The sequence below is a fragment of the Melanerpes formicivorus genome, unplaced genomic scaffold, assembly GCF_026170545.1.
Source record: "Melanerpes formicivorus ecotype bairdi unplaced genomic scaffold, bMelFor1.0.p_v2 SCAF_4, whole genome shotgun sequence".
In the NCBI taxonomy this organism is placed as follows: Eukaryota; Metazoa; Chordata; class Aves; order Piciformes; family Picidae; genus Melanerpes; species Melanerpes formicivorus.
The window spans coordinates 974,200-993,286 of NW_027142356.1; the positions used below are offsets into that span (position 1 = coordinate 974,200).

The 19,087-nt window shown below is 43.2% G+C and overlaps 1 protein-coding gene across 4 annotated transcripts in view; it reads left to right on the forward strand.

The window, feature by feature from the left end:
- The window catches only part of CCSER1 (coiled-coil serine rich protein 1), a 556,842-nt gene extending 542,825 nt beyond the window's left edge, over positions 1 to 14,017 (forward strand). For all 4 annotated transcript variants that reach the window (XM_068136765.1, XM_068136762.1, XM_068136763.1 and 1 more), the window contains 2 exons: positions 5,335 to 5,412; positions 13,725 to 14,017. In XM_068136765.1, the coding sequence (XP_067992866.1) occupies positions 5,335 to 5,412; positions 13,725 to 13,805 (159 nt within the window). In that variant the 3' untranslated portion in view covers positions 13,806 to 14,017. The remainder of the gene's footprint in view (positions 1 to 5,334; positions 5,413 to 13,724) is intronic.
- Positions 14,018 to 19,087: the final 5,070 nt, after the last annotated feature.

A 19,087-nucleotide genomic window follows, 5' to 3' on the forward strand; every position in this document is an offset into this window, starting at 1 on the left:
TACTTGAGTGCACTCCCACTAAGTTCCTCCTATTTTTTTTTCCTGAGCTATGAGCAAGTCCCTGTGGGGATGATTGCACCCATTGGCCACCATGGCTCCAGAGCAAGCCTCTGAATTTGTTGTGGCCTCTTAACACCTTCGTTCTTAGTTCTCAGTGCTCCCTGTTGAGTGCCGTGCTGTGGCTGCTTGCTTATCCTGTGCCCCAGAGACAGCTGTGCTTTTTGCTGGGCTTCACAAAGCTTTTGCAAGAGTTGTGTGCTTCAGCTGTACCACAGCTGATCACTAGAGCTATGCTATGTCATGTTTTCTTCCCAGACTGAGACTCAGACCAACAGGGACTCTATTTATATGGAAATCACTGTGATATAGTCAATCCTGGAGCTTGTGGTAGTCTGTAAATTAGCTGGAATAGATTCTGGAGAGCAATTTCTTTGTGTTACTTGTTATCCCCTTGCTCTCATTTCCTAACTGCTGCTGTTGATTTAGTTTAATCCCAAAGCACATCAGAATTAAAAGACTTTGCATTTTCATAAGTCTTATGAATAAAAGCTTTTCTCCCTCAGTTCTGTGGCCAAGACAAGTTTTTACTGGCAGTGGAGTAAACGCCTGCAGCGAGGGAAGGCATCGCCTGTGAGCTGTAAATCTGACTGCAGTGCTGATGCTGACAACTGTAGGCTCTTTGGAATGTGTGCTGAGGGAAACCCCAAGAAAAACAGATTCCACTTCTTAAAGTTGTACAGTAATCTCTACAGACGAGAGAGAGGTTGAGTCTTTAGAGTATGAAGACATTTGAAGGCAAAAAATCAGAATTTGTTTGTTTCAGTCTGAGTAAGAATCACACTCAGACAGCTGTCAGGGAAAAATACCTCTTCAATATGTCATCAGCTAGACAAAATAGATTTCTTAGTGGTGAAAGCCACAGACTTCCGATTCTCCCAAGCCCCCTGGCATGGCAAGCCTTGCTGCTTGATTTAGTGTAACCAAGGTAATTTTCAAGCACTCTATTGTGGAATTTGCAGTTAAACAAAGCACCACAAGTGGTCACCGTGCTGTCACAGAAAGGGAGCTAGGGAAGAGAATAGGGACAGAAAAATAACCTCAGCCTGTTCGCAGCCAAAACTGTGACAATGGACTAGACTGGAATGGAATGGAATGGAATGGAATGGAATGGAATGGAATAGAATAGAATAGAATAGAATAGAATAGAATAGAATAGAATAGAATAGAATAGAATAGAATAGAATAGACCAGACCAGGTTGGAAGAGACGTCCAAGATCATCGCATCCAACCTACCATCCAACACCACCTAATCAACTAAACCATGGCACCAAGCACCCTATCAAGACTCCTCCTAAACACCTCCAGTGATGGTGACTCCACCACCTCCCCAGGCAGCCCATTCCAAGGGGCAATCACCCTCTCTGTGTAGAACTGCTTCCTAACCTCTAGCCTAAACCTCCCCTGGCACAGCTTGAGACTGTGTCCTCTTGTTCTGGTGCTGGCTGCCTGGGAGAAGAGACCAACCTCTGCCTGTCTACAACCTCCTTCAAGGTAGTTGTAGAGAGCAATGAGGTCTCCCCTGTAACTCCTCTTCTCCAGGCTAAGCAACCCCAGCTCCCTCAGCCTCTCCTCACAGGGCTGTGTTCCAAACCCCTCACCAACTTTGTTGCCCTTCTCTGGACACCTTCCAGCAAGTCAACCTCCTTCCTAAACTGAGGGGCCCAGAACTGGACACAGTACTCAAGGTGTGGCCTAACCAGTGGAGTGTACAAGGGCAGAATGACCTCCCTGCTCCTGCTGGCCACACTGTTCTTGATGCAGGCCAGGATGCCATTGGCCCTCTTGGCTGCCTGGGCACACTGCAGGCTCATGTTCAGCCTACCATCGACCAGTACCCCCAGGTCCCTCTCTTCCTGGCTGCTCTCCAGCCACTCTGACCCCAATGTTAGTGCTCATCTCTTCAGAGAAGGAACATTGAGAACAGCCAGTTGTATGTTTCGAGATACTGATTCCCCAAATAGCAGTAGGCTGGTAGGAAGTGACCACACCATTTTTCTGGTAGCCATTTTTCACCAGCAAAGACTTAAGCCCATTTGCACGTACTGTTTTATCCTACATTGATCTGTTTGATCTGTAATGTTTTTTAAAAGCATGTGATCAGCTGAGTTTGTGACTTTAGCACTCCTGAGTGGCTCACCACTAATGTTGTAATAAAATGAATACATAAACTACGACACTCTGGTACTCGAGGTAGTTTGAGATATAAGCCGCATGTGAAGTTATTCCCATGTGAGTGGAGAGGTTTGCTGATTGTGGTCTAATGCTCTTCACTAAGGCTGTTGAACCTTCAGTTAAGAAACTCAGTAATTGAAGCAACTGCAAATGATGGAGAAAATGTACATCCACAGTCCTCAGTTCTTTCCTCTCCCGCCAGCACACACGATCTTGCACTCACAATCTTGCACACACAACTGCATATGTGAGAGGGAGAAGTTGCCATGAATGTTGCTGGCAGCACTGCTGTGAGTTCTCTGACTTGTAAGTCACCGACAGCTCTTGCCTTGCTGCTAATTAGAATGAACCCAGGGACTGAGAATTTTTCATGCTCTTACCCTGTCACCTTTCCCGGTGCACTCCTAAGCTTTTTATTTTAATGAGAGAGAATAACAACACATTTATGCTCTGTCTTAAAACGACACCAGATGTACTTTCTGTCATCCTAGAAATCTAAGTATAATTTAAAAATCACAGAATCACAGAATGTTAGGGGCTGGAAGGGACCTCAAAACTCATCCAGTTCAGCCCTCCTGCCAGAGCAGGAGCACCTAGAGAAGGTCACACAGGAACACACCCAGGAAGGTTTTACTTGGTCCCCTCTTGGTCTTTGGATGGGCAGAGACACCTGTTCTATTTAACCTTAAAAGAAGTCAGATAAGGAAGTATCTCTTTGCATATTTATATCACCTACTATCTTATAGAGAAGGAGATACCTGCAGGGAAAGAACAGAAAGCAGGAGGATGGGACAACTTAATCTTCTGCGATCCTGTGAAATCTATGGAAAGAAAAAGGGAAGCATTAAGGAAGGACCTCAGACTGTGTCCTGACTTTCTCAACATCCCTACCTTCCTACACAGACTTATGAAAAAGATTATTGAAGCTTTCTTGGTAGTTGAGGAAAAGTTGATAGGGTGCAGCATATGCTTTTAGTATGTGGCATAAAGACTGAGCCATGGTTGGGAAGAGTCACTAATCAGTGTCGTTGGAAACCCTCTGAAAGAAGGTGACTTTGGTGTTTCAGCAGGAAGGTCTTAAGGAAGTTTCAATACTTGGAAAAATGGTTTAAAATGTTAGTTTGTCATAGTAAATGTCTCCAGGAGTGATGACAGCTGAAGGCTGCTGTGGGACTGTATGTCCAGGTAACATTTCTTTGTTATGAACTAATGTTAGAGTGCTGCTTGGCTTGCAGAGATCTTTTATTTGATTGATTTCCTATCACAGAGAAAAAGGGGACAGGTGTTTAGTTCCAAAAGTCTTTTCCCAGTATCTGGGCACCTGGAAGCTTGTCACTCTTTCCCATTTGTATTATTTAGCTTAATAAAAAGTAAATAAAAAAGATTGACTTCTTTTTCCGACTGCCTCTTACTTAGTGCCATAAGTTGTGGCATTCTCCTTCAGAAACTCCTGGCACAGGGCTTGGCTCAGTGCCCTCTGCACTGGATAAAAACTGGCTGATGGCCAGGCCCAAAGAGTGGTAGGGAATGGAGTTATGTCTGCCTGCTGCCCAGTCACCAGTGGTGTCCCCCAGGGTTCAATGCTGGGGCCTGTACTCTTCAATGTCTTTATCAATGATCTGGATGAGGGCATTGAGGCACCCCCAGTAAGTTTGCAGATGACACAATGCTGGGTGGCTGTGTCCATCTGCTAGAGGTAGGGAAGCTTTACAATGGGATCTGGACAGGTGAGACCCATGGGCCAAGGTTAATTGTAAGAAGTTTAACAAGGCCAAGTATGGGATGCCACAGCCAAGTGCCAGCTCTTGCACCTGGGTCACAACAACCCCATGGTGAGCTACAGACTTGGGGATGTGTGGTTGGAAAGCTGCGACTCGGAGAGAGACCTGGGGGTGTTGATTGGCAGTTGACTGAACATGAGCCAGCAGAGCCCGGGTGGCCAAGAAAGCCAAAGGCATCCTGGCTTGGATCAGAAACAGGGTGGGCAGCAGGGACAGGAGGTGACCATCCCCCTGTGCTCAGCACTGGGGAGGCCACACCTCAAGTGTTCAGTTCTGTGCCACTCACTCCAGAAAGGTCATTGAGGGGCTGGAGCCTGTCCAGAGAAGGGTAATGAGGCTGGAGAAGGGCCTGGAGCCCCTGGGCTATGAGGAGGGGCTGAGGGAGATGGGGGTGTTCAGGCTGGAGAAGAGGAGGCTGAGGGGAGACCTCATTGCTCTCTCCAACTCCCTGAAGGGAGGTTGGAGTGAGGAGGGGGCAGCCTCTGCTCCTTGGTGGCAGAGGAAATGGTTCCAACTGCACCAGGAGAGGTGTGCTTGGATGCTGGGAATAGGTTGCTGGATGCTAGGAAATATTTCTTCCCAGAGAGGGTTTTCAGCCATTGGAATGTTCTGCCCAGGACAGTGCTGGAGTCACCATTCTGGAGGTATTTAAGCAGCCTGTGGGCCTGGCATTTAAGTTGACCCTTCAGTGCTGGGTCAAAGGTTGGACTGGATGATCTTTGGGGACTCTTCCAACCAGCTGTGTTCTGTGATTCTGTTTACTGTGATTCTTAACAAAGCTGCTGGGTTAATGTCCACTCCAATGGCAAAAATCAAAGGGGCTGTGTGGACTCAGACATGACAAACAGCAGAAGCAGAAATCAGTGCCATGCTGAAGAAGTGTTTAGGTTTTGTGTTTGCATCAGGCAAGGGGCAAGTGGTCTCAGCATTGTGGTCTCTGGTGGGTTTGTGTGTCCCTCAATTTGTCTTCTAAAGCGACGATTTCTGTGCAGTTATAGGGGTGCTGGTGTTTGCAACGGCCACTGCTGCTGCTCTGTGCTTTCTACCTCTGCCTGCCCTGCAAGACTGCTTTTGCATTCTTGTGGGCCCCACTCTACCACACAGTCAGACTTTCCAAGTCCACTGTTGAAAGAGAAAAGTAAACTGATAAAAGCAAATAAGAGTAAGGAGAATGAGCCTCCCAGAGCGCACAGTGCTGGAATAAATCTCTCTCTGAGCATCTCTCCATGCATAAGCTTTGAACTAATCTGGGTATTCGTCACTGCAAAGCCCAGTGAGAAGAGACACAACTCACCTGTGATGTCTTCTTGTGTTTTACAGGAAAAGGCTCAGTGCTTTCAGAAGGCTCTGTCTTCCCAAGCAGATAAATCCACGCAGACAGAGCTGGTGGGCCATGATGTAAGTAGCTGTATTGAGCAGTGGTTCTTACTGTCTGCGTGGGTGTTCAGGCTGCCTTCAGCCCGTCTGCCTCTGCTGCCGTTGTGTTCATGCATTGATCTATTGGGAGTTACTGCAACATCATTCATCCTTTGCACTTAAATAGTTCTAAGATACCTTCTGAGGCATGAGAAGATAATTACAGCTACCTGCCAGCATACCAGTTCCCCACTAATTTTGTGCTCTTACCAAGAGCTGAGATTTCACATAAGTGGCTGTGGGGAGTATGCATGAGTGGATTGTAATTTGGGGGGTTTGTTTTGTTTTTCAGCGTTCATTTGCACACTTACTGGTAGTTTAATGAGATCAGTATGTTTCTGATCCCCATATGCTGTCCAACCCAAACTGGAATTGTGTAAGACAAACACAGTTTTGCCAAGTGATGTTAAAATCCTGCTTCCTGAAGAGCATCTGTCAGGCTGTCTGCTAGGAAGTGAATTAATAGTTTGTACTCTCATGCAAGAACACAGTCCAGAAAGATTCCTTTATTATTTTTTCTTCCCCCCCTTTTTTTTGTTTTTTTTTTTGTGGAAGTATAGTCTGTGAGCCATTGGCTGAATGTGTGCAAGGGATTGACTTGTTTAGATGAACCTTCCTCAGTAATCTTTGATTCTTGAATGCCACAATGTGGGATATTTAGCACAGTTCTGCTTTGTGAATTGAGCAAAATCTACAAATGCTGCTTGGCAAAGGCTGTTGTGCAGCACAGGACGGTGCTTCTTGCATTGCTCTCTGGCAACGTGCTGCTTCGCATTGATGAAAGAAACCCTGGAGTTAGGGCAGCCTCTCAAACCTGCCTTTCGCTGTGGTTGCTTTCAGAGGAGCAGGGAAGTTTGTCTTCTGAAGGCAAATATAACAATTGTATGTTTTAATCTGTAAAGCTCATGAAGCAAACCCCACCTTGGTGGTCTTCCCACACTTTTAAACTGATGCAAGCCAGGAGTACTAACTTTTGCCAAAAAAATAAAGCACAGCACTCTTTATAATTACAACTAATTATAATTAGGACTTTTTGATAGACTAATCAGGAGTTGTGGATTGTCTGGGTTGTCGGAGGTGTTTGGTGGGGGCTTTTTGGTTTGGTTTTTTGTTTGTTTCATTTGTTTTCTGTTTTCTTTGGGTTTGGTTTTGTTTTTTGTTTTCATTTTTGTGTGGTTTGTTGTTGGTTGGGTTTGTTTGTTTGTTTTAATTTAGGGCAACAAAGTCAATACTTAGTGCACTACTTTCCTGTTTGGGGGTGGCCAGTTATAAACCTGTATTTCCCAATGTGCCTAAGAATTGTTGTCTGTTAGAATTGACTGAAACTCTGAGGTTTATACATTCATGGTGAAAATCCCATCATACTCTTACAGCAGAGACAATATTGCTGTATGTTGTGGTGCTATACCCCTTGCATCTCAGCCTAATTATCAACTGCTTTGCTACACATGCAATGTTAAATAGAGGCCAAGAATAAGCAGTTTGTAGGTTTGGTTTGGGGATTGCTGGTTTTGTCTTTGTTTTGGTCTTGTTAATGTTGCAGGGGTTTGGGTTGGTGGTGGTTGGGTTTTTTTGTGTTTGGGATTGGTTGTTGTTGATGTTTGGTTTGGGTTGGTTTGGTGTTTTTATGGTGTGTTTTTTTGCTGTTGTTTTGTTGTTGTTGTTGTTTTATTAGATGTGATCTATGTACTTGGCAGCTGCCTCCCAAGTGCAATATATGGTATACCATGCTGCAGAGATCCATGCTGTCAATGCAGCTGTTTTTCTATCCCAGTCTGTGTTGCCATGAAGTTTGGAGAGAGGAGGAGGTCTTCTGTCAGTAAAACGGATGGTTGCTGATTCTGCAATAAAATTAGAACCCCTCCCTGCCCCCAGCAGAGTGTTCTGGCTGAGATCTGAGTATTAAAAATAATAACAGCAGTTTAAAAAATCTTTTCTTTAGCAACATTTTTGCAACACTAGTGGACACATTCTTCAGCTTTCCCTGGCAAAATGCTTCTACCATGTCACAGCTGCACTCATGTCTTGTCTGGTATAGGGTGATGCAGTTCAAGGGCAGCACATCCACCTGTGTTTGTCTTGTGCAGCTTAATTGTGCAAATGCAAGGAACTGACTTCAGAGGAAGCTGAACTAATCTACAGGAATGAGGCATGCTTACTGTGATCATCACAAAGGGAGCTGCAAATAAATAGTTAACACTTCTCATAATGTTGTTAGAAAAATCTGGTTATTTATTAGATTGTTTGGTTATTGATTAGCCTCTCTTCCAAGGATAGCTATTACAGATAATGAGAGGTTCCACTGCGTTCCTGTTGAAACCAAGTGGAAATTACCTTTGCATTATTTGCTTTTATATGAGATTTTAAAGAGCAAGTTGTAACCCTGTCAAGTAGCATCTGCACATCCTTTTATGGAGGAGGTGCACAAGTGTGTGTAACTACAAGAATGTTCTGCTGATGTGAAATTGGATTAAATAGAAAAATACAAAACAGATCAGGCAATGACAGGCAGCATTTTAACCCCATTAGTCATGCACTCTGAGAATAGCATTCATTGAGTGCTTCAGGTACCTCGTTTAACAGGGCAGCAGAAAAAATAAGTTAATTCTATTGTCACTACAAATTTGCTGCTGTAATTCCAAACACACACACACACACACACACAAGGCAGTTTAGCCCCCATAAGAAAGAGAGATTATTTTTTGTTTCACTTCTGGACAATGTCTCCAGTGGCTGAGAGGATGTCCTTTAGCCTTGGAGTTCATTTATTTCTCTTTAAAAGTAAGTCAAAGTCCTGACTTTGGTAAGGAGTGATTGCTTTTGTCTAGAGGGTGCGTAGTAATGAAAAAAGGCTGTAGAGGCAGGTCTATATTTAAGGAAGGAATGGGTGAAGAAGGTAGAAGTGCAATGTCTCAAAGTGAAGACATATTCTTCTCTTTGTGCAGCTGCTCTCAACATGTTCAAACAGTGCTGAGTGACAGTTGTGAGAGTTACTTCAGAGGTTATAGAAATAAATATGGTCTATTTTGTATTAGCAGATATGACCTAATGACAGTCTATCAAAATGATCAGCAATGCTTGGAAAATTAGGTCTCCTGCAATACCAGTAAATTGTTGCCTAATTCTTGTGATAAATTTCTCTGTTTTCTCCAATCCTGTGCACTGTGGTTTGTCAACTGCAATTGTTTTAGATACTCTGTTAGCAAAGAAGTGGAAGCTAATGTCTGTGAAGTAAAGATGAGTTTCTCATACTGAGCTGTTTGAACTGGAAAGCACACTGCTTAATCTCTCTTCCATATTGAAACAATCTAATACAAAACTTGATTATGGAATTAAAACATCAAGTTTGAAATAGGTTTTGGTAGAGGAAGAAGGTCTTCCACAATAAGAAATGCAACAGTTTCCTGAAGTGATTAACATGACCACTTTGGGACTTGCCTAAACTGAAAGTAAAATACCAAGCCAGCTGACTTGTGTCTTCGAGGGAAGACATTAGAAAGTATCCAGCTTTCCTACAAAGTATCCTGCGTCCTACTGCAGGATATGGAGTTTTCCATGCTATGACAGTCCTAGATCTGTATTCTGTTTTCCAGTCTGTGTACTGAGAATCATGTGAAGCATGTTGGGAGTCTTGCAGTAAGAGCTGTGTGCACAACAGACTGATGTGCATAAATAATAACTGATTGAAGTGCCTTAACTCATGCCAGCTTAACCTCCTTCACCTTCCCTGGTTTGAAAAGCTTGATTTTATTGAGAGATTAAGGAATAACTACTTCTATTTTGATCAGGTTACTTAAATGTACTAGAAAACAAATAGATAGAGTCAATGACTGTTGGGATTGATTCCACAAGATCATGTTGAGCAATACAACTCTCGTAGTGGCTGCTAGCTAACCAAATAGTCCAATGCATCAAGCAGGCTTTGCATATGCTCTGCAGCATACGCCATTGCTAACAAGTTTTCATTAAGGATTAAAGCATCACAGGGCAGTTCTATATTGCTGTCACCAGAAGAAGTTGGGCTTGGAGTTGCTTCACCAGTGTTCAGTCTTCTGGATGAAAACAATTTGTTCTTAATTTTATTCTACATAGAATAGGAATTCCTAAGAGTTCCCATGATTCCTACAATGCATTTTCTGAGCTTGCCCTATACTGACACTGTAGGTTTCACTTCAAAACTTCTATTCGGTTTGTTCTTTGCCATTCCTATTGAGAGTAAAGCTGATGGAACCAGGTTTTGGACTGCTCCTTCCCTCATCCTCCATTTCATGAGAACCCTTTCCAGTTTAGTGGTTGTTACATTTTGTATTGGGTTTGTAGAGTTTCAGACAACAAACTTGTGTGGCATTGCTTCCCAAGCTGCTTGCTATTTGATTTGCAAAGTGATGTACAAGATTCCCCCTTGCTTGGTGGTCGCCAGCGTTGCATTCACAGCAGCACTCAGCGATACCCCAGCGGGCACTGAATCTGAGCACCTGTACTAACCTGCAAGATTACAATTAAAAGGTATCCCTACTAATACATTTTTCAGGGTATTTGTTTTGTAGCTTGCTTGTACAGTTGCCTTGTACAGTATGCTTCTGCTTACCTTTCAAAGCCTAGGCACTGTTTTCTGCAGGGCCCCTGTGTTTCGCTGGAAGGGAATGGAAGATCTGAGTTGGATGCTCAAACTGCTCCCTTTCACCTTCCTCCTTTGCTCCTTATACTCACTGACAGCTGGCCAGCATGCTTAATGAATGCTCTGAGGGACTATGTTGCACTGTGTCCTCTACTTTAGGAAGGCAGGACAACAAAATATAAAGTACTTAAATTTCTTGAACTTTGCAGGTTAATCTGAATATATTCCTGGCCACAGTGTTGCACAGTTCATTACAGTGTGAAATTAGTTACCTCCTGCTTCTGCCTTCTCACTCCCCATCACAGAATCACCCCACATGTGAAGATGGATGTCCTCTTGCTGTTGTATGTTACTACTCAATGAATTTCTCCCCTGATTTCTTATTTCCTTTCTGAGCTCCTTTTCTAACATACACAGGGAAACAATGCAAATTCATGTATAATATACCTTAAAAAAAAGTACCCTTATAAATCAAATCAGTAACTGTTTCAGGCTTTCCTTTCCTTATACTTCTGAGCACCCAGTCATAGCTGGATATCCAACTTGGTTTTAATTTTGGAACACCATTTCAAACTTTATGTGTCCTTGTGCAAATTGTGTTCAATATTCATTGATTCATAGTGAAATAATGTGCTGAAACTTTCTGGGCTTTAATGATGGCCTCCCACCAACCCTTACCACACATGATGCCTCTTCTCAAACCATCAGACTGCCTGTTTGAATTCTGTTTTGCCAGGAAGTCAGGACCAGGAATTGTTACAGCTAGTACAGCTCTCTGCTGGGATAAACAGTTCACGCTACCGGTGCTGAACTTGCCAGAGGGCGTGGTGCTGAGGCTGTGGTGCTGAGGGCGTGGTGCTGAGGGCATGGTGCTATACAAAACCCCAATCAGTTCTTCACATAAATGAATTTGAAAATTAACTGCATTCCAAAACAGAAATTGAGAGCTGCCCTGTGGAGCAGACAGGCTTCCATTAATCACTTTAATTCTGTGGATGATCATCAATAGGTGTCATCCATTTAATGTTGCCCTCTCCAGAAATGAAGAACAGTACCACAGTATCACAGTATCACTTAGGTTGGAAAGGACCTCGAGGATCATTGAGTCCAACCTATCAACACAGACCCCATGACTAGACCATGGCACCAAGTGCCACGTCCAATCTCCCCTTGAACGCCTCCAGCTCCAGCCTGTCGTGGTGCTCGGTTAGCATGGATAGTCTTCAGTTTAGATTTGGCATCTGACTGCTGGTATTAATAAACCAGAGCTTAATGGAACACTGGAGTCTCTGTATCTTTCAAAGTGTTGTTTTCCTGTACTCTGCTTTACGAGAAGTGTGTGTCGAAAGGAATATCCTGCTTCCTTTATTTATAATCAATATGGCAATATCAATCAAGATATTAATCACCTTTATTAATATGAAAATTGCCAAAACTTATTAGATAGGTTGGATGTTCAGTTAGAATATATTTACCATGGGAACCTTCAGGGTTTGGGCAACTATAACAATTTAACCATTGTATGCAAACCAGCAGGAATATAACAGAGAACACCCCGGGAGCGAAATGGCTCGACCACAGTGGGGGTGACTCGACAAGAGCCATTAAACCAAAGAGGCAATGAATTAATTACTCACAGCTGGTTGTACCCAAGTGGGGAGTGCTGCTGCTGTGTACTAGAGGCTTTGGGGCGCTCCCATGCGCCAGGCACGGCAGGTTGCCGGCAGGAAGGCCACACAGTCTCGGGGCTGGTCTGGCTCCAGCGGACGGCGGGCTGCTAACGACGCTGTCGCGACGGGCGCTTGCTTTGTCCTGGGCGAATTGAGGCACGGCTAAATCTTGGTCACAAGGGGAAGCAGGCTTGGCTCTGGCTCCTAAGCTGGTGGCTTCTCTTGTAGGTTGTGGTGTGTGTGCTCATGGCTTTATCTCAGGCTCTGGACTGGGCAACTCCAGGCTATGCAACTCGAGGCAACTTCAAGCCAGATAAGGTCCAAGCAGGTTCAAGCACTCAAGGCTTCAGCAAGGCAAGAGCAAGGCAAAAGCAACTAGAAATCAGCCTGTATATAAATCTTGCCCAAGATCGATTAGGCCAATAGAGCATGAAACCAGCACATAGTTGCCCAATTGGAAGAGGTTCTGCCAGACTGTGGCCATAGCAGGCAGACACATAGGCCTGGTCATGCACAGGAAGTGGGCAGTACACGTGCTCTTACCCCAGAGGCAGGGTTGTTTACCAGACACCCATGGCCCTGTCCCCTTTGTTCCTTTTCCTGTGTTACCCTGACTTTCTGCAGGCAGGAGCGGGGAGCGGGGGACCATGTCTAGACACATTAGTGTCTGTCTGGGTTTGTGCTGGGGCTGTTTGGCCCTACCATGACAGTGTGATACTTGTCTTGCCTGTGAAGTTTTCCATCTTTCTGCTTATTCTATATTTCCCTGTCGTAAGGTTCTTCTGTCTTTGTATCTGCAGTTGTGCTGTTTCCATCTTGCTTGTAAAGTGCAGTAAAATATGAGGTACTTAGAAACACTGACCAGACTTGCTAACTGTTGCTTAGATGTCTTGGGATGGGGGAAAGAAGAAGGGAAGGAGGTAAAGAAGAGTGTTTATTATTACTACTTACACAACCTACAAGTTCCTTTTTTGAAGGCACTTTTTCTGCCTTGCCTTCTCCTTGGAGATCTCCACAATTCCACTTTTTCACTTAAGCATATCCATCTAGACATTTTTTAATCTCTGTGGTGTACTTATGAGTATGACTTAACAAAGTGTTATTGCAGTAGTATATTTTCAGCATGTTATAATTACATTGCTTCTACTGTAAAGATGCTACCAGGCAGTTCATGACATCACTAAGTATTCATTAATGAGCAGTTATCTCTAGAACTAATAACATGTTTTTGCTGCATGCACACTGACCTATTGCACTTAGGGTAGAAAGAAGTAGTACACTGACAAACAAGATCTTTCAATAGTTATCATTTGATTGACATTAAAAAGCCATCTTTCTCCCACTAGATTATACCTTGCTGACTCTTGGTGTTTTATGCTGAAAACTAGCACTGTCCTCATAGTGAGGCTAGAGAGTGATTTGGGCAGCAGCAGTGTAATCCTTCAAAGTTTGTACAAAGAATGAACTGAGACTTCAGGTAGAAACTTAGACAAAAGATCAATGAACAAAACTCAGAACTGAGGACCGGACCAGCAATGTATTCTAAAGCAATGTGTATGGCTTTGACCTATTAGTATGTTTAGTGTGAGTGCTGTTTAATGGTTTACTTGCAGTGCTTTGTCATAATGTGGAAGTGCTTTCATGTTGTGTGCATGCTGCATGTAGGCTGCCTGTATCAGCTCGCTCTGGTGCCCTTTTCCTGTGCAAACATGGCTGTTACTATTGCACACAGCTGTTTGATAACTAGAGCTCTGTCATGCAGAAGCTGACAAGTCCTCTTTCTGGGTTTGTGTGCATAGTTACTTAATGCCTTGTTCTGCTGACCATTAGTGTGAATGGAGCTTTGTGATCATGTGCTGCCTGAATGCCTGCATGCACCAGAAATGATCCTATTTCATTTAACTTTGTGTTGCCTTCAAACCATGCATCTCCAAGATGTCATTTCATTACTCTTTGATTTTCTTCTTTTCTTTTTTTTTTTGTCTTTTCTCTTTTTGTTTTCAAAGGCCCTGTGGAATTCTCCATGTTCTGAAGGCTTACTTTACAAACCCATCAACATCCCATTGGTTCCATCACTATTCAATTAAAAATCATCTGGACATGCTGCACTTACGGATTAGATTAAATACTGCTGCATTTGAAATGAGCTGCAAGTTACCAGTCCTGGCAAAATCCTACTACTTAATGTAGTGTTTGTATCATCTACAGTCAAATGTTACTTTGGGGGCAGTAATATCTTCATTTTAAAATATATCTATGAATAAATTTTTAGTAAGCAATCACAAAGTTGTTCTCTGAAATAAAGCTCAATTATTCTTACCCTTTTGTGCGCTTAATCATCCACTGGTGAGTCACTACCTCTGAGCAAATGCTTCAGTGGTGCTTGTCTCTGAGAGTGAGAAAAATGCATCTTCACGGTCTGGAAATTTAATGAAACTCAGGGGGTTTTAAGCTCTGTAATACTTTGGTCCTTCAGTAGCAAGATTTTTGCACCAACTGTGAACACCTTTCAGTACGTGCTCTAGCTTCTGGGTGCTCAGAATTGGGTGTGTGATTATCATGTGTGATTCAAGAGACATTTCTGCAAGGGATTTGGTAAACTTTCACAAGGTCCTAGTTTGCCCAGCATTATGTCAATAAATAGAAGAATAGAAATTGATCCCCAAAACACAGAATGTTAGAATGACTTGACCTTTTATCATATTTTATGAGCATTTCAGGTTCTGAGCCACTGCTAGGACAGCACTGATACATGTGAACAAACTGAGTATTGAGTTTGCTGGATGTGACAGCTGTTTGAGTGGATAGCTGTTGTTCACAGCAGGGCTGGGGGGGAAAGGTAATTCCTGATTCATGGATTTATTAAGCAAAAAAAAATGAGAAGCTGACCAGAGAGTTCACCACAAGCTCTGTCACCACTGTCAGCTGCTTCAGTGTTCTCTTTCCCAGGATTAACGTTATTCACCTGAGGATGTACTCTGCAATCACCCTCACCAGGTAAGATAAGAAGGTGCTTGTGCCAGCACTATTCTTCAATCTTTCCCATTTAGAACTTTTCTTACTAGCAAGAAACAGTGCTTGAAATCTGGTTACTTAGCCATTTGGATTAGGTCTCATAGTTTGTAAAAATAACAAGAGTTATTTACCTAGAACACCTGTTTAGAAGCTGTGGCTTTGATTTCAAAGAGAGGATGCACTATGATTTTAACATAATATTTCTCTAGTCATTATTTAATAGATCTGAATTGAAAGTAAATACTCTTGCAAGTCTTTAAAGTGAAGGAGTCTTCTTCACAGATGATGTTGCAGTAAGTTTGCCGATTCTATGCCACTTAACATGGTGATATTGTTTATCAGTGGTGATATTGTTTATCAATGGTGATATTGTTTATCAATGGTGATATTGTTTATCAGTCATACCACCTTCTGTTTTTAACACCCATCGTCAGCATCCTGTCTCATCTTTTCTATCAGGCTTCCTGAAACTTCTTGATGTAGAATTACATAATTCTTAAAGTATGTGTTGGAATTATATTGGGAAAAAGCACTTAACTATGAAATCCGTAACATAAAGAAATAGCAGAAATGAGCATATGGGTATTATCCTTTTAAATTTCACCTCCCTTGTTGGATTTAAGGTGTTGCCCGTCTTCCTTCTCTTCCTTGCTAATAGAAAATCCTTCATGCATAGAAATACCTAGCTCTTGCTCTCTGTTGTGCTTTCTTTTTCCATCATCATCTTTATCATGGCCCTATTTTCAGCTCCTGTCTCATACTGTTATCTGGTATAGGATAGAACATTTTACATTGTGATGCTTCGCCTAAAGGAGTACGTGCTGGAAATGGAAAGAGTTGTCAAAAAAATCCTTGTAAGTCACTGAAAGGAGGTTGGAAGATGGGGGAGGGGGGGGGAGGGGAATAATTTCCAGATTCTGATGAGAAGAAAAGTAGTTTCACTTCCTAAATGAAAAAGCTTTTTACTTGTTCTTCTTAAGTTTATGAAAGAATATGTGAGCAGCTGGTGTATTTCCCACCTTGTTGCCTGATAGTGATGTCATTTCAGTGCAAAACTGAACACAGCCCTTTGACTTCAGGGGTGAAGAGTCCAACAGTGGCATTTTCTCCTTCCCAGGAAGTTAAACCACCGTTACCAATAATTCTTGTTTTGTGTTTGTTTATAAACTTTGTCTATGACTGTGTAGAACAGTATGAACCAATGAGAAGTTTCTTGGATTTGGCTTTTTTTCTCACATAGTATTGGGATGGTTTGGGAAAAAATCACGATTGACAAATAATATTCAGACTTCAGGCAGACACAATCAGTGTAGGCAAAGCCCATACTATATGCATAGGAAGGAATTTAGTGTTAGTCTAATTAAAGTCTGAACAGTGCAAGCAAGGATTTGTTCATGTTATTGTTATTCCAGTTACTGTGATACTAACACATCTAGTTCAGTCAAAATTCTGTTCTGTTGGAACAAGTCCAGAGGAGGGCCACAAAGGTTATCCAGGGGTTGGAACACCCTTGCTGTTGAGGATAGGCTGAGGGAGCTGGCATTGTACAGCCTGGAGAAAAGACTTCTAGGGGAACCTTCTAACTGCCTTCCAGTACTTGAAGGGATCCTACAGGAAGGCTGCAGAGGGACTTTTTACAGGAGTGTGCACTGACAGGACAAGGGGAAAGGGATTGAAATGGAAGGGAAATAGGTTTAGATTGGATCTTAGGAAGAAACTATTCACTAAGAGGGTGGCAAGACTTTGGGATGGATTGTTCAGAGAGGCTGTGGATGCTCCTCCCTAGAGCTGTTGAAGGCCAGGTTAGATGGGGCCTTGAGTAAGCTGGGCTGGTTGAGAGGTGTCCCTGCCCATGGCAGGGAGATTGGACTGGATGATCTCTAAGGTCTTTTCCAGCCTAAGCTATTCTATGATTCTGTGAAATGTCCCTAAAGCTCTTAATACCTTCTCCTTTTCCTGATGTACCTCTTGCTCTTGTTCAGCCTTTCTTGTGAAGGTCAGTGGCTTCAGGTCAGTTGTAGGGGCTGTGGTCTCTCCTCACAGACTCATCTGTCACTTTGTATTTTGGCTCACTGTGCTGGGACCAGCTGGACCGGGCCCGCTACGCTTGTCACAAATCTCATGCAAACACCCCATTCAACAAAGCTTTTTGGGTGCCTAGAGATTCATGTGGCATAAACCTTAGTGCCAGAGGCCTAATTTCCCTGACTTCTAGTAAATGTAATGCCTGCTCCTAAAATGATCATGCTTTGAAAGCACTGTCCACCTTGTGACTCGAAAGATTGAAAACAGACATTTACATTTGGGTTGTTTTCATTATTCCTGCTTAAAATTTGGACACACAGATTCTAACAATTATTCTGTGTACCAACACATTCTACACAGTATCAGTTTTGGAATCAACAGAAGCTTGGAAGAAATGTACAACGAGGAACAACATTGGGTGAGATGGAAGGCAGGAAATGGAGTTTAAATGGGAACGAAGCCCAGTAATGATCACCCAACAGCAGCATAAAGCTCTTTCACAGCAAATGTTTGCTGTGCATCCAGACTCTCACGCGACAAAACTGCCCCAGTCAGGCATAACAATCTTCTGTCCTCAACTTGTAGAAGCAACCTGGGTGCTTGAAATTGTAGCACTGCAGAGGTTTTTAATGCGATGAATCCTTCAGAGGTAATCAGGAGAGACTGATAGGAACTCTCTGCTAGTTCAGGTGTTAGCAGCAAAACCTGATGCTATCATCTTGCATTCCAGATCCCATTCTCTCCTTAGATTTGCACTGATGATAGCACAATAGCACAAGGGCTGCACTAATGGGACTGGCAGGGCTTTTATAAACTGATTAGGCACTGTGAGGAGCAACGAGCATTCGACTTGTGACTGGGCATCTTTTAGTGATTCACAGTCAGCAAAGAGCAGCAAAAGACAGAACTTAAGTGAACATTTCAGCTGCTTAGAGAAAGGAGGTTTCAAACCAGCTGCAGTGCTTCATGGTGATTTCATGACAGAAACAGTGCTTGTAGTGCTTGCTTCAGTCACATGTGGCATGTGGAAGTTGTGCAGTCCATTTCAGGTCACCCTGAATGGGAACCTCCACCACACAGGATACTCTACAGCTGCCCACGTAAGGTGGCATTGAATATATCCAGTTCCTATCACAGCCCAAAATGAGGGGAAAAGACTGCAGTCCTTAAATCTTTTGTCAGGAACTGTAGTATTGTCACAGCTAAAGAATAAGGAGAAGTCCACTTTCACTTCATTGCATGACATACACTAGGGCCTACTTCCACCCATAAAAATCACATGTAAACCATTTAACACAAAACAAATCACCAAACCTGCACCCATCTGGGGGTGCATTGCCAGACGTTTGAGCTCAGGTAAGGTTTCACCATGTAGACTCCTCTGCTAACTTTTGATTCACACTAGGTAAGTCTCAGTGCACAAACTGAGCTCCTTTTGGATGAAATTGAATAAAAACATGTAGGGAATGGATTGCCCAGAGAGGTTGTGGATGCCTCCTCCCTGGTGATGCTGAAGGCCAGGTTGGATGTGGCCTTAAGTAGGCTGAGCTAGATGAGAGGCTTCCCTGCCCATGGCAGGGAGGTTGGATTGGCTGATCTTTAAGGTCTTTTGCAGCCTAGGCCATTCTATGATTCTATGAAATGTACCTTAATACTCTTAATACCCTCTCCTTTTACTGGTGTACCTTTTGCTCTTATCCAGCCTTTCTTGTAAAGGCTAATGGCTTCAGGTCAGTTGTAGGGGTAGGTATCAACACTGAGGATTTCTTTCTCCTCATTCTGGAATATGGTTGAGATGTCACAGATATGTCAGTTAGCATGTTGCATACCTTGCTCTTTATCGTTGATTTCAAGTTTGTGTGACATCTCTGTTACCCTTACAACTGTTTTACAATGTTCCAACTGTTTCTTCCCTTTTGGTGTGAGTTGGGTCATCCAGTGCATGTGACTATTTCAGTTGCTCATCACTGGAAGAACATTCTTCAGAGAGTAAGCTCTTGTTACTGTTTCCTGTAAGATACAAATACAGAGCTGACAAAGTCGCCCTGCAGGCCCCTGCTGGCCAAAGCTCGTCACATATGTCTAGCACACAGTGTTACGCCACACAGCTCTGACAAGCTGCACCATAGCCAGGTAACTGCTGTTAAGAGCTAAAACAAATATCCAGGCAAGGCAGACAAAATCAAACCTTCACGACCATGGTGTGTAGCTTACTCTGAAGCTTGTGTCTCATTACAGGCGGTGGCAGTGTGGTGTTAACTGGGGCACAGTATTGGCAAAAGACTTTGTTCTCACTCTGGGCATCGACATTTAACAAGTGCAGAGGTTT